The sequence below is a fragment of the Cervus canadensis genome, chromosome 20 (genome assembly GCF_019320065.1).
Source record: "Cervus canadensis isolate Bull #8, Minnesota chromosome 20, ASM1932006v1, whole genome shotgun sequence".
In the NCBI taxonomy this organism is placed as follows: domain Eukaryota; kingdom Metazoa; phylum Chordata; class Mammalia; order Artiodactyla; family Cervidae; genus Cervus; species Cervus canadensis.
Genome location: NC_057405.1, coordinates 56,982,694 through 56,998,291, shown reverse-complemented (window position 1 = coordinate 56,998,291; position 15,598 = coordinate 56,982,694). Strand labels below are relative to the sequence as shown.

General features: G+C 39.8%; 1 protein-coding gene across 6 annotated transcripts in view; it reads right to left on the bottom strand.

The window, feature by feature from the left end:
- The window catches only part of AFG1L (AFG1 like ATPase), a 189,356-nt gene that overhangs the window by 10,234 nt on the left and 163,524 nt on the right, over positions 1–15,598 (bottom strand). The window contains exon 12 of one of the 6 annotated variants that reach the window (XM_043439637.1): positions 3,975–4,066. The exons of the other annotated variants lie outside the window; for them this stretch is intronic. Within the exon in view, the coding sequence (XP_043295572.1) occupies positions 3,975–4,066 (92 nt within the window). The remainder of the gene's footprint in view (positions 1–3,974; positions 4,067–15,598) is intronic. 6 annotated transcript variants of the gene reach the window in all.

Here is a 15,598-nt window from a genome sequence, read left to right as displayed (position 1 = left end):
CAATTACTGAAATACAATGTAGTAAACACTGCTAACCTCTGTAGGCAATACCAGAGGGTTTTCAAACAGAAGTAGAGCGAGCCCTCGAGCACAGCCTGGTGCACCTGTTGCCTCCCCACACAAGCAGGATGCAGCCCTCGGGGTCCACAGGACCATCACAAAGGTGCTGCCTGCAGGTGTAACACGCTTGTTCCTGAAACATGAAGGTAACTCATGACAGTTATGAAAACAATCCGCACACTCTCTGGGGTCAGAAACACCCCCAGGAGAGTCACTTCTCATTTTAAGTTGGCTGTGAATGACTCTACTCTGTGAGCAGGAGCCATGAGCAAGGGTCAGGAGAAAGTTCCTGGCCCTGGGAGAATGCAGAGACACTCAAAGGCCAGGAGCTGCTCTCAGGTCCCTCTGCAAGCTCTCAGATCCCAACGACTGATCCCTGGGACCCAGAGAGCTAAGCCTCTTCAACTTCTGGCAGAATTTATCAATACTCCTCCCTGTTTAACAATGTCTCCCTTGGACTTCCCTGGTGGCTCAGTGGTAAAGAATCTGCCTGCCAATGCAGGAGACACAGGCTTAATCCCTGATCCGGGAAGATCGCACATACCGTGGAGCCTGTGCTCTAGGGCCTGGGAGCCACAACTGCAGAAGTCCACGTGCCCTAGAGCCTGTGCTCCACAACAAGAGAAATCATCACAATGAAAAGCCTGCACACAGCAACTAGAGTCGCCCCGCTCACCACAACTAGAGAAAAGCCCTCGCAGCAATAAAGACCAAGTATGGCCAAAAATAAATAAAATAAATAAATAATTAAAAAAAAAGAATGTCTCCATCGTTGGGGTGGTTGTTTGCATTAAAACTTCTGCTTTCAGAAATGTAGATACAACTATGTTCCTGGGAGAATCAGGGAACTGCAAGGAGGGAGAGAGTCATCCTCACCTTAGAGTCCACCTTTCCACCTGCCACTCTCCTAACAACTAGCTGAAATCAACTGTACTCAGAAAACTTTTCCTGCGGGTGTGGGGCGGTAAGAGTCAATTGGAGAGGGGGCCTTGGGGAGGTGGTTCCCTCAAGAAAAGCAGCTCTAAGAAGGATGCGCAGCAACTACGAGCCCAGGGGCACACCACCAGAGAGTGGGCACACGGCAGAGCTGACGCCTTGAAACCCTAGAGACGCCCCTTCTCTCCTCTCCTCCGCCAACCAGTAACAGCGGGGCCAGAGATGACCTCGCGTTTCCCCGTTGCCCTTCGCTGGCTGGACAGCCTCTGTCTCTAGACCCAGTGTCTGATCTCAGCTGAGACTCCCCCCTCACCTCAGCCACACAAGGGCGCGCATGTGTGTGTGGTTTGACGCTGCGGTCAAGCCTGATGTGGGCCAGGAGGGTGCATTAACAGAGCGGCTCGGAACAAGAGCTCCGCACAGCCTGGGTCTGAATCCTCAGTCTGTCACTTGTTAGTGATGTGTCTCTGGCAAGAAACCTCATCTTTCTGTCCCTTAGTTTTCCCATCTGTAAAACAGGAATTGGTTCCTATCTCACAGGGTTGTGAGGATTAAACAAAATAATACATGTAAGTTGTTTAACACAGCACCTGGAGCAGACATGACCACTCAACTCACTTTTGCTTTTCTCACTACCCCTGATTACATCCAAAACCCTAAATCAGCCGTTGTGCTTTTTCCTGTCCTCACAGTCACAGAAGGAACCAGATGAGACTGTGAAATCCTATATAATGAAAACAATTCCCAAAGGGGTGGGGGGTTGGGGGGAAGGCAAGATACAGTGTCTTCCCAGAAAAAGGAGAACTCTACAATAAGACACTCAAACGTTCTGAGGGTGACACACACTACATTTTGGAGATCAGTTAGAATTTAGTGTCTCATCTTTTGCAAATCAGAAAGTATATTTAAAAAAAAAATGTAAAGCCTCATTTTAGTTATGCAGTTATATATAATTAAGCTCACTCTATGCATGGATATGATTTCTATCACTATAACTACATGCCCAAGGAAAATCATTATCAGAAGTGCACTGAAGTGCCTAGGGCAGCTGAAAATCAGAATTCTGCCCACTCAGCTATTTTTACAAATTATATACCTTTGTCAGTAGGCTCTGCATTTGCCATTAGGCTGGCAAATATCCCTTTCCTTCATATCCCTAAGATAATTATGCGCTCATTCATATAAAGAAAACTAAGCTTAACACAGTTATCTATCTCCTTTAAGAACAAGAGTCATTGGGGGGCGGGAAGTTATTGTTTAATGGGTACAGAATTTTAGTTTAGGATGATGCAAAGGTTCTAGAGATGGAGTGTTGTGATATTTGCACAACATGAGTATAATTAATACCACTGATCTGTATACTTTAAGAAAATGATTAAAATGATATATTTCATGTTATGTATTATTTAACCACAGTCACAAATAGTCTTTAAATAAAGGAGAGCTTATTAGTTGCAAAAGAAATTTCAATTTAGGTTATTGAGAAAGTAATATCACCTTTCTCTTTAAAATCATGAAAAAGAAGAATGAAATGTATTAATCAAAGAAGGATGTCTTTTCCCCAAAGAAATCAGCTCCAGAAAGGTTAAAATTAATTTAAAATATAAAGGTATTTCTTTTTTTAAAAATAGGTATTTAAAAGAGTGTGTTTTCTTATTCCGAGTTCAATATTGAAGTGTCTAAGAAATGACACTCAACAAAGATCCCTAGGATTGAATTTGGGGAGAGATAGGGGTTTCTTATTAATGAGAAACACTATTTTTCATTACTTAAGTTAAATAGCTGTGAATGAAAATACCATAGAAACTTTGGAATTATGGTCTGTCAGGTCTAGTATGTGACCTTGAGCAAGTCTTCATCAATGTCTGTTTCCTCATCTGTAAAAGGGGGATCATAACCTGTCTCATAGGTTTGTCCAAAGGATTTGATGTATTGATTGCATATAAAATTTTACAATAATGGTGGTTGACCAATACAAGTTAAATATTAATTTGCAGAGTTCACATTAGAAGTATTGTACTCAGACACTCAGTCATGTCTGACTCTTTATGACCCCATGGACTGTAGCCCGCCAGGCTCCACTCTCCATGGAATTCTCTTGGCAAGAATACTGGACTGGGATGCCATTTCTTCCTCCTGGGAGTCTTCCTGACTCAGGGATCAAACTGGCATCTCCTACGTCCTCTGCATTGGCATGTGGATTCTTTACCACTATCGCCACCTGGGAAGCCCCCATATGAGAAGTAAGTAAAATAATTTATGCACTGTATGCTGTTGGCACACAACAGACACCTAATAAATAGTACCTACTCTTTTATTAGCTTCCCTGGTGGCTCAGACAGTAAAGAATCCACCTGCAATGCGGGAGACCTGGGTTCGATCCCTGGGTCGGGAAGATCCCCTGGAGGAGGGCATGGCAACCCACTCCAGTATTCTTGCCTGGGGAATTTCCATGGACAGAGGAGCCTGGTGGGCTACAGTTTATGGGGTCGCAAGGAGTCAGACACAACTGAGTGACTAAGCACTGTTCTTTTACTAACTATTAAATAACCTTTTCCTCAGCTCACAAAGCCAGGCAAGTGAACAGTTCGACAATCCTGTCTGCCTCTGCTTTTGCACTTACGAACAAGAGCCACTCCCTCTCCCTCCCACTGTCTCTGGTCCACCAAAATATCTGCCCGCCTTGGCACCTCAGCCCTCCACGAAGTCATCCCTAGATGACAGACACAGCGTCTGTTTCAGGCCCTCTCCCTCCCACATGTCTTGTGAAGGTAATACCATGAGCACTCATGTGGGGGAAAGGCCCGGGCCCACAAAATGCACAGCCTCTAATCCAGTACATGTCACACAGGAAGTGCTTAATATTTGTTGAATGCATTAAGTGAGTGAATATATGAATAAAATACAACATAGCCTGAGGAACAGGCTTACTCCTTCTTTTAAACCCATTTAGTCACCAAAGAAATTGAAACACCTACCAAAAAACCCCACCTTTTCTTCGTTGGCCCAAATTCTTCATTCCCAAGGTAAGCCTTTGTTGTATACCATAGAATATACATTTAGGAACATTCTAGAAAAGATATAGATCATAATGTAAACACTGGTCATCCTTGGATAGTGGAATGAAAGATTAATTTTGTTTCTGTTATACTTCTTGGATTTTTTGAATAGCAAAACAATAATGCTTTTATAGTGGGCATCTTATCACTTATGCCTCATCTGTGTGAGATCATTGTATTAGTTTTGTCATGAACATTTCTCTTTTTATCTCTAATTTTTCTTTTTATTTATTCTAAATTTTCTTAATCTATAGATGCAGGATTTTTTCAGGGACATTTAAACATAAATCATAAGCTGAATGTGTATGTTCTCCTTTAAAGTTTGACAAAAGGAAGATGGATTTGATATTTGGGATAAAATCTGACTTCAGTTGTACAGTTAACATTCAGCTAATGATTCTTTATACCAGGGAGACAAGAGGGGAGGGAGGGGATGGGGCAAACAGTACCATTTCCAAATAGGTCACGTTTAGCCCTCATGGCCAAGTACCAGAGTCCCCGTAATCAAAGGCCAAGTAACGTCAAATGCAAGTCACAGGCAGGTTGATATGCTCCCATTGATACCTTATCTTAATTTGAGCAATTTTGATTACCATGTTGTCAGCGTCTCTTTTTCCCATAATTGTCAGACAATATCCAGTCCCTCCGCATGTGTGTATTACCTCTTCCATCTTCTCTTTCTCTCTCTCCCCCTCCTGCTATTCTAAATGAACCTAAGTTACACTACATCATCTCCATTTCTTTCATCCTTTCTTTTGTATTTTCCTCTCTTTACACTTCTTCACGATTCATTTTGGATAATTTACTCTATTTCTCCTGAGCTGTGTTTTATCTGCTCTTAATCTCATTCACGAAGTTCTTGATTTTGGTTACATACTTTACAGTTCTGGAAATTATACTGGTTCTTTTTCAAAGCTGATATCTCTCTTTTTATCATTTCTAGATACCTACACTTAAACTTCCAAGCCTAGCTTTCTTTTTAAAATCTCTTTAAATATGTAAGCTTAGTTGTTGAAAATATGAACTCATAATTCCAATATCTTATGTTTTAATTTTACTGTCTCGTCTTCTTATATGTTTGGTTATCTTTGTGTACTGGATTATATCTTTAAAAAGACACTCAAAGAAAAAAATTTCAAGTTCAAGACCCGAAGTATTCTGAGCTACTCGGTTCACACAAAGTTTGACTTTGTCCACAGGGATCTGGTTTATTAGTTCAAGCTCACACTTATTCCTAGAGCACATTCCTTCAGGGCTCCAACCAAAGTGGGGAGCAGCTTAGTAGGTCCCCATCCTTGGCTGGCCCTAGTCTCTGCCCTTTGTCTCAATAACCCAGTGAGGCTGCCAAAAGCAAGCTCAGACTTTTAAAAGATTACTAGTGCTCACCAACATCCATGTTTTCTTCGTTTCCCTGAGTGCACAGCTAGATTACACTTCCCAGCCTCTCTCGCATTTAGGTGGGGCCACGCAATCAGGCTCAGACCAGTGGAATGTAACAGAAAGTGATATGAATCACTTCTAGATCTGGCCCATAAAAACTCCCACACAGACTCCTCACTTTCTTTACTCATACACTGGTTGAAGAGAGACGCCGCTGAGGACTTAAAGATGGGTGGATGCACAACAGGGATGAAGCCTGGATCCAAGAGGGACCACCTGGAGCAGTTTCCTGGCCAACTTACACTGGATGGTGAGATGAGCAAGAAACACACGCTTATTTGTTAAACCTCTGAGACTGGGGGTTATCTGTTAAGCCTCTGAGACTGGGGGTTATCTGTTTCTGCAGTTAGCCTAATCTGATACTTAATTCATCCAGCTTCCCTTCATTGCCCTAACTACAAGGTTGGGGCAAATTACTGACAAAGAGCCCACCATTATTGGAAGTGGAAGACTTCCCAACGCTTCCTGTGTGAACAAGGATTCTTACTCACATAAGATGCTAACTATCAAAAATTTCTCTTTAAATTTTCTTCAGATTATCACTAAAATTTTTTTTTAATTTATTTATTTATTTATTTTTTTTTGTCATACATTGATATGAATCAGCCATAGATTTACATGTATTCCCCATCCCGATCCCCCCTCCCACCTCCCTCTCCACCCGATTCCTCTGGGTCTTCCCAGTGCACCAGGCCTGAGCACTTGTCTCATGCATCCCACCTGGGCTGGTGATCTGTTTCACCATAAATAGTATACATGCTGTTCTTTTGAAATATCCCACCCTCACATTCTCCCACAGAGTTCAAAAGTCTGTTCTGTATTTCTGTGTCTCTTTTTCCGTTTTGCAAAATTTTTTAAATCAGGAACTGCAATTAGCCATTTCCAACATCAAATCTGATTCTTAAAAAGTTACAGTCATGGGACTTCCCTGGTGGTCCAGTGGTTAAGAATCCACCTGCCAATGCAGGAGACATGGGTTCCATCCCTGATCCAGGAAGACTCCACATGCCGTGGGGCAACTAAGCCAGCATGCCATAACCACTGAGTCTACATGCCACAACTATTGAAGCCCACGCAGCCTAGAGCCTGTGCCCCGCAACAAGAGAAGTCACCTCAAGGAGAAGCCTGCGTACCGCAACTAGAGAGTAATCAAGACCCAGAGCAGCCAAAAACACACTTCTTTAAAAGTTACGTTCATGGAGGTCACTTTTCTCATTACAAATGTGAAAAGATTTTATCTGAAAGTTTTGTTCAAATTCAGTATTTGATATACTTAAAACACCTTTATAAATTTATTTTTCCTCTCATGATTACATAACATACAGGTATAATAAATGTCTTCACCAAACCACATATAGATGCTGCCAAATCATCTTATATAGCCTAGTGTGCCATAAGATCACCAAGTGGTATCATTTTTGATTTGTGACATCTTGATCACTAGGACTGGTAAACTGATAATAACGTTGCCACAGGCCCACTCGCCCCCTCTTTTTTACTAGCATTCATCATTTAAAGGTGTCTGGGGCATTCAACTGCATTAACTAAAAAAGTCTCTATACAATTAGATAATTTAAAATTCATTTTAAGTGTTTTTGGAGAAATGAAGAATGCCTATGTGGGGTAGTCTGTTTACAGTTATGACTCCAGTTATTCTTGCCTCCTTGTCCATACCTTTTATATTGTGACTTTCTAGCTCTAGTTGAAGACATGGAATCTATCTGCACAACTCTTCTATCTGGGTGGGCTTGTAATTGATCACAGCCAATAGAACAAGGCAAAAGTAACAAATTTCCAGTTATGAACTTAGGTCTCAAGAGGCTTTGAATGCTTCCACTCACCCTGTCGCAGCATCTCAGCTGGCCTGCTAGAGGAGAAAAGGACAGAAGGAGAGCCAGTTGCCTATAGCCAGCCAGGCTCCCAAAGAGATGAGCAAGCAAGATCAGCAAGGCTGAGTGTTGACGCATAAGTGAATGCAAAATTGATCAAAATAACTTCCCACCTCACTTCCCAATATTCTAGCTGACTAGAGAGTGATAGTAAATGCTTTTTTTGTTTGTTTGTTTTAAGTCACTGAATTTGGAGGGTAATTTACTGAAATACTACACTTGCTACAGAGAGATTTACTAAGTAAAGCCCATGTTTTAGAAGTCATTAGCAAGTTCAGCACATATAGAAAAAATATGACTTAGCTTTTATAGCAAAAGATAGATTTTACATAAGTGGTAAATATATATTAGCACAGAGTGCCATTTATTTTATGCTCATTTATTTTTGTAATCAATTTTGGAATTTTTATGGTACAGTGTAAAACTTATTTCTAAAAATAAAACTTATGATTTACTATATATAAGAACCAGAAAAAAAGCCATAAAATTATGTGGCATCCTTATATAGATCACAAAACGACAAAGACCCAATTGAATGAAAATAGAAAGCCAAAGAGAGAAAGCAGGTTGACATGAAGATGGAATTGGGAGGCGGACAAGGACTCATTGCAATAGAACTAAAATTGTAAGAGCATTCCATTAGAAAAATAAATAATTTGAATAGATAGTTCATGGAACAAAAATATACAAGAAGTATAAGGGGCTAATAAGCAAAAAACATAGTCAAGCTCGGTGGTAACCCTAGAAAGACAAAATAAGAATGGTGTATCATTTTCCATACAGCAATTTTGCAAAGAAAAATAAACTACACTGGGACTCCCCTGGTGGTACAGTGGATAAGAATCCACCTGCCAATCCTGGGGACATGGTTTCAGTCCCTGCTCCGGGAAGATTTCACATCCCGTGGAGCACGTAAGCCCATGTGCCACAACTGAGCCCGCACACCACAGCTCCTGAAGCCCATGTGCCTAGAGCCTGTGCTCCGCAACAAGAGAAGCTGCTGCAATAAGCCCGAGCACCACAGCAAAGAGTGGTTCCAGACTGCCGCAACTAGATAAAGCTGCACGTAGCAATGAAGACCCAGGGCAACCAAAAATAAATAAACAAAGCTATTTTTAAAAATAAATTATACTACTCAATGCTGGAAGGCATATAATGAGATAGCCATTGCTGCTGGATGAGTAAATCAGTCAGAAAAAAAAATTGGATTGTATTAAGAGTCTTAAAAGAAGTCATAAACTTGACTCTGTCCTTCTGCTTGTAGAAATCAATCTACAGGAAATAACCAAAAATTCAACAAAAGCCTATACACAAGGATTATTTATGACTATGAGAATCAAAAATCAACTTTAAAGTATAACAAACAAGAGGAATGGCTCAGTAGGGCACATTAATATAATGGAATAATATGTTGCCAACAAATAATGGTGTTTATGAAAAATATTTTATGATGTAGAAACAAACTTATGGTAAAAAGCTAAGTGGAAATAGGACAATGTAAAATTATAATTGTATTCAAAATATGTATGTAGGACAAAGGCTACATAAATATGTAAAGAACACTAACAGCTCCTATCTCTAAATGGTCTGAAAGGTCTGAATGACAGACTGAAAGAGGGTTTTTTTTTTTAATCTACTATATTTTTAAGTTTTTTCTGCATTTTCTAAAGGGTCTGAGAATATATTATAGGCAAAAAAGCATAAAAACAGAATTGTTATAGCAAAACAATGTTTGAGATCTTTACTAATTCCAAACAAAATACACCCTCTGTTTTTGTTTTTCAGCTATTTAATCCCCTTCATCTTCCCTGGGCTTCCCTGATAGCTCAGTTGGTAAAGAATCTACCTGCAATGTAGGAGACCCCAGCTCAATTCCTGGGTCGGGAAGATCCGCTGGAGAAGGGAAAGGCTACCCACTCCAGTATTCTTGGGCTTCCCTAATGACTCAGCTGATAAAGAATCCGCCTGCAATGCGAGAGACCTGGGTTCGATCCCTGGGTTGGGAAGATTCCCCTGGAGAAGGGAAAGGCTACCCATTCCAGTATTCTGGCCCGGAGAATTCCATGAACTGTATAGTCCATGGGGTCACAAAGAGTCGGACACGACTAAGCTACTTTCACTTCACTGATCTTCCCTACATACAAAATATTCAACATAAATGTGTATACTAAAGAGCTTGAGGACCCACGAATCTATTTAAATTTGCAGTTGCAACTCTCACTTACTCCAGTGTATGAGACTGGAGTCCCAAAACTGTCAGTACTGTTAATTCGTGAAAATAACAGTTTGAGCCATGGGGGTCCACTTAAATGCAGATTTTTTTTCTTGGTAGTAAATACTGAAGTGCCACATGATCCATGGTTGGTTGAATCCAAGGGTACAGAACCTCAGGTGTGGAGGGCCAACTATAACTTATACACGGATCTTCAACTGTGTGGAGGGCCGGCAGCCCTGTTTCTGTATGGTTCAAGGGTCCACTGTACTGTTTATTCACCTCAGTGTCCCTAGCACCTCACACAGACCAGGGAACATAATCTTGCACAATACAGGACTGCTGAATAAATGAATACACTGTCACCAATTCTTCAAAGTCAATTATATTTACGGAAGGTGTCCCTTGGTGGCTCAGTGGTAAAGAAGCTGCCTGACAATGCAAGAGACACAGGTTTGATCCCTGATCAAGAGAATCCCACATGCCACAGAGCAACTAAGCCCGTGCGCCGTAACTATTGAGCCTGTGCTCCACAACAAGAGAAGCCGCCCACAATGAGAAGCCTGAGCACCCCCACTAGAGAATAGACCCCACTGGCTGCAACGAGAGAAAAGCCCACGCGGCAACAAAGACCCAGCACAGCCAACAATAAATAAATAAAATTGAAAAAAATTATATTTACTGAATGTTTAAGAAATACAAGGCATTATACTAAGTTCTACAAGGACTTTGCAAAATACAGAGAAGACACATTTCTTCACTCTTCTGACTTCACGAACATACCACTAAATTGCATGCACATGACACCTATGGTAGGTGCGAATATTTATAGCTCTGTTCTGCATTAGCTGATCTGCCTATATACATAAACCATAGCGTAAGACACTGTTTGAAATCATAATTAGTATTATAAATTCATGCATTGTGTCCCATGAATAAGTAAGGCATATGATTATTTTTGAGTACTAAATGGCACTCTAGTTAGTAGCATCCTTAAGGATGTTATTTTAGCTCAAAATTCAAGTAGCATTACCGAATGAAGATTCTTCTTATGAGAGATAATGATGACAGTCTCCATCTTTCTACCTGAGCAATTAAAAAGTTTAATAGTCTTTGATGTGACTGGTTATCTGAATAATTTTCTAAACAAGAACAATTAAAATCCACTTATTCGATGGTTTATGCATTCTTGACTATTGTTTCAAACTCTTTGTTTCTGTGGAAACCTGATGAAAACTTAAAGAACTTAAAATATATAATGAGTTTGCAAAGAGAATTTGTTTTCCTTAATTACCAAGAACATACAGCTGGATTGTATGTAGCATAGCTTTTCTGACAAACTTTTGGGAATAAAAGAGCTTGCCTGCCATCCCCTTTCTCCTGTTTGAGAAACGGAACAGCTGTCTGCTTTGGTCTGACCCCGGTACCAGGAGTGGAGTGAGGATTTTCTCAACGCCACACCAATGTGAAAGGCATGAGCGTTACCACTGGGCGGCCGTCTGCCCTGCGGGGAGTGGTTGATCCACTTCAGCAACAGGAATGAGCTGTCAGCTTGAGTTTCTTTTTTCTCTGCCTGGCTAATGCTTGTTCCACCACCATTATTTCAGCTCAAGTAGGACAATTATTATTTCAAGCGCTGTCTAGATAATACTGTCCTAAGAGTTACTCTTTATCTGTATAGGCTCCTCTTTATAAATTCCTTGTAGTGATGCCCTGATAGCTCCTCATTAAACAAATATGTGTGGCACCTTGCTTTGTTTACACAGAAATGACAATATCTCAAGTCTTAAAAGAGAAGTGCCTTTTAATAGGAAAAACGTGCTTGAATGGTATTTGGATGACTGTGTCCTTTTCAAAACAAACAAAAAAAATATCAAAAGAATTGATGTTAAAACAACTATATGCACCAAATTAATAAAGATAATAACTAGAAAAACAGCACTGAAATGTGTACAAATAATTTCTGAAGGTTGGTGATATGCCACCTTAATATGAGAAATCTTATTAATAAGAAGAACATAACATCCAGCCAGGAAATATCTCATCATTCCAGAAAATACTACCAACTTGTACACATTCTACTTCAGAAGATGTTCTTTTTGTGCTGAGGAAAAGTCTTACTACTTGATTTATACAGTCTTAACAGCAGGAGGCTAGCTCTGCTTAGACCGGCCAGATCTTTGTTAAACTCTCTAACCCCTCTGGGGCTTCCCGGGTGGCTCAGTGGTAAAGAATCCACCTGTAATGCAGAAGACATGAGTTCGGCCCCTCAGTTGGAAAGATCCTCTGGAGAAGGGCATGGCAACCCACTCCAGTATTCTTGCCTGGAGAATCCCATGGACAGAGGAGCCTGGCGGGCTACAGTCCAGTGGGTTGCAGAGTCGGACGCAACTGAGCACACACACACACACTATCCCCTCTACGGCCAAATAATAATGGTTAATATGGTATTCTTTTGGAGGGACTGTCATATTTTTAACAGGGCTTGTAAAAACAATGACTCACCACCACCAACAACAAAAGTCAACATGGCACACCAGAATCAAGATTGCACCTTCTCCCCACTTTGTGCATCTAGCTCTGCCCATCTAATAGGGCTCCAAATCCTGGAGATATCTAATTCTGGAGAGTCTGGACCTGAAAACTTCTCAAAACACAAACCATATCATATCTGAATGCCTACAATGTGAAAAGCACTATGCTGGGTTTATTTCTAGGAATTCTTCTAAGTTCAATTGGAGAGTAGAAAACCCCAACAAAATTGGCATTAAAAACATTTGACTTATAGCCTGCAGCATAGAAAACCAAAATGAAAATTATGGAGATAGGTTAAAAACACAACATTAGAAGAACATTAAGAAGTAGGAAATCATTATCATTAGCATCATCATTATTGTTAATAAGCACCACTGAGTGTAAGAATTAATACCACTCCAAGGTAATACATTAAAACTGCAAAAGAATCTCCATGAGATGGTAAGAATTATTGGAATGGATTAATTATACCAACCACCTGGGATTGAGTAAATAGAGACTATAATTTTTAAGCAATTAGTTGGCATCTGACTGGGATGTCCAATTGTTTAATAGACATCTAAAATTTGAGAAGCATCAAGAGTTACCCTTTTAGGAATGAGACAACTGGATTTGACCATGCCAACAAAATTAACATCATGAATGAGTTAGTGTAACTTAGAATCGTCCATTCAGAAAGACCCTAAATATTTCTAGAACTAGAATATCCTGCCCAGGTACTTCATTCTTAAGTTTTCAATTTAACTATGCATGATAGAAAGCAGTCTAGAGTCTATACAAAACAGGACTGCTTCTTTGGTTTTTAAGTCTGAGGTAAATGAGTCTTCACAGCCTCCTTCACAGACCTTGGCTGGCTAATTATCTCCTAGAATCTACCCTCACCATAAGATTATTCAACCTGGCTAGACTCTAGCTAGTTCTCAGGGTATCTAAAGTTTCTGAATGGAGGTAATGAGAAGTTTATGCTTTAGATTTTACAAGAAGCCATGGCAATACTTTGAATTACTAGGCTTTGTTTATAATGACTACCAAAACTTGTTTAGCTTTAAGCCAGTTCTAACCAGATTCTAGAAAAATGGGAACAAGTGAGCTGAACAACGCATTATATTAGCCTAATAAGAGAGCTCATATTCTCCATGTCCGGAACACAGGCAGCAAAACACTTTCCAAAAACATGTCGTATACAAATGTATGTGTGTGTGAAAATTTCACTAGTTAGTTTCTTTAAGGAGTTTTTGGTTGGACGGTATGTAGTTTAACATGGTTCTTTATTTTTAAGTAACCATGTATAATTAATCTTTTAAGATGATAAACAATGAGGAAATTTTATTTTAACTGCACTAGCAGCTAGTTCTTTCAAATGCTTAACCTAGGTATTAACAACCCAGCAGACACTGAAGAAAATACTGGCAGGGGGAAGAAAACCAGTCCAATGGTTGCTAGAATTATTTCACAAAGTCATTTGTTAAAATAATGCTAAAAAAAACCTGTTCTAATTTCTCACTGCAGAAGGCATTTCCTTAGCTAGTTCAAAACAAATGGAAAATTAAACATTATTGCTAATGCCTCAGACATTATGATATCTGATTGTATAGACTACAGAAGGTAATAAACATATGTGGCCAAGACTGATACATGATTCTATACTTTTCTGTTTTTAATATAATGACTCTGTAAGAATGTATATGATAATAATGAAGTGATTAGTAACAATACTACCGGAATCACTGAAATCAGGAGCTGACAGACTAGTTAATGTAATTGAGCCATCCTGAGCATCCCTCAGTAGAGGGCAGTATTTGCTACATCTGGTGGGAGGAAAGTCTGTTATAAATTTCTTTGGCTTTGACACCTATCCAGAAGAATGTGAAAGATTACTCCCATACAATGCAATATGAGGTTCTATGCCCTTTGCTACTGGTTCCACATGTGAATGTGAAATAAAAGGTCAATCAGTGCTAACTTTACCCTTTGCATTTCAGGGGCATGAAAAGTAATATTTGGGACACTAAAAAGTAACTTTGTAAAGAACTTTAGAATAGCAAAGAAAGTGTTTTAAATTTGAGAATGATGGCTTCTGAACTGTGTTAAAGTCTAACAAACGAAGAGGCTTTATTTTGCTTTGTGAGCATTCATTGGGAAGAAACTGAATCCTCTTAGAGGTGAATATTAGAAAAGCCTAAGCAGAGCAAGAAACGTAGATATCAAAGGGTTATTTTCTCTTGTACTCTTCTGCTTTTCAAATCATGGAAATATTCAGTGAAAAATGCTAACTTTACATTCTCAGGATATTAAAATGTGAAACAGAGCAAGGTTATATGCCCCTTGTACTGCTGGTTACACAAAGGACCAAATCTTTGAAACTGATTAAAACCAATAGAATTCTTCACTCCATCTTCCTTTCAAAAAGAAAACTTTGAATTATCTACTCCCCAAGTTTTTAAAAAAGATACAACATTCGTGAAAGGCTTGAAAGTTAGTGTATCCACTCAACATTGAAAACTATTTCTCTAGATCAAATCAAATAATAAAGAGAAAAGCTTAGTTGTAAAGTACCTTTTTTAAAATCTCTATGGCACTAGTTTAATTGAATTGTAATTTGTGATTATGCCCCCAGCTTATATATAAGAATCTGCACAATACAAACCTACACTAGTGGCAGGAGTGTTGCTGAGAAAACGTCCACTGGCACCTTTCAGATGTCCCTCTGTGAAGGGCCACATGCTGTGCTGCGCTTTGTCGCTCACTGACTTTCTGCGACCCCATGAACTGAGGCCCGCCAGGCTCCTCTGTCCATGGGGATTCTCCGGGCAAGAATAGTGGAGTAGATTGCTATGCCCTCCTCCAGGGGATCTTCCCAACCCAGGGATCGAACCCAGGTCTCCCACATTGCAGGCGGATTCTTTGCCGTCTGAGCCCAAGGATACTGGCATGGGTAGCCTATCTCTTCTCTGGGCAGCCTGTCCCTTCTCCAGGGGATCTTCCTGACCCAGTCATCAAACCAGCGTCTCCTGAATTGCAGGTGGATTCCTTACCAGCTGAGCTACCAGGTAAGCCCCGTCTTCACTTCTTCTGAAGGACTAACTTGCTTCTATCTTCTAACTTAACTGAATATCCTTTCCCCTCTTTGGCTGAAGGGAGAGTGAGTGTTGATTCAATCATTCCATTTTAAGAACTTCATAGAAGTTTCTGACATGAACTGATAGATACTAACTTTTCCTGTCTTTCAACTTTACTAGTCTGTATTTTCTCTTTGCTCTAATTTTTTTTAAGTCTATTTAATTCTATTTGTGTGTGTAAGTGGGTGTCTGTGTATACATATATGTACACATACACACAAAATACTTCTTGGAATCAAGTAAGATATAAATAAATACATACCAAAATTAACTTTTTCTATTTCTTTTTAACGCTTATTTTGTTACTTATTTTGCTTTTAAAAAGGAAATAAAAGAGAAACAGGGAAA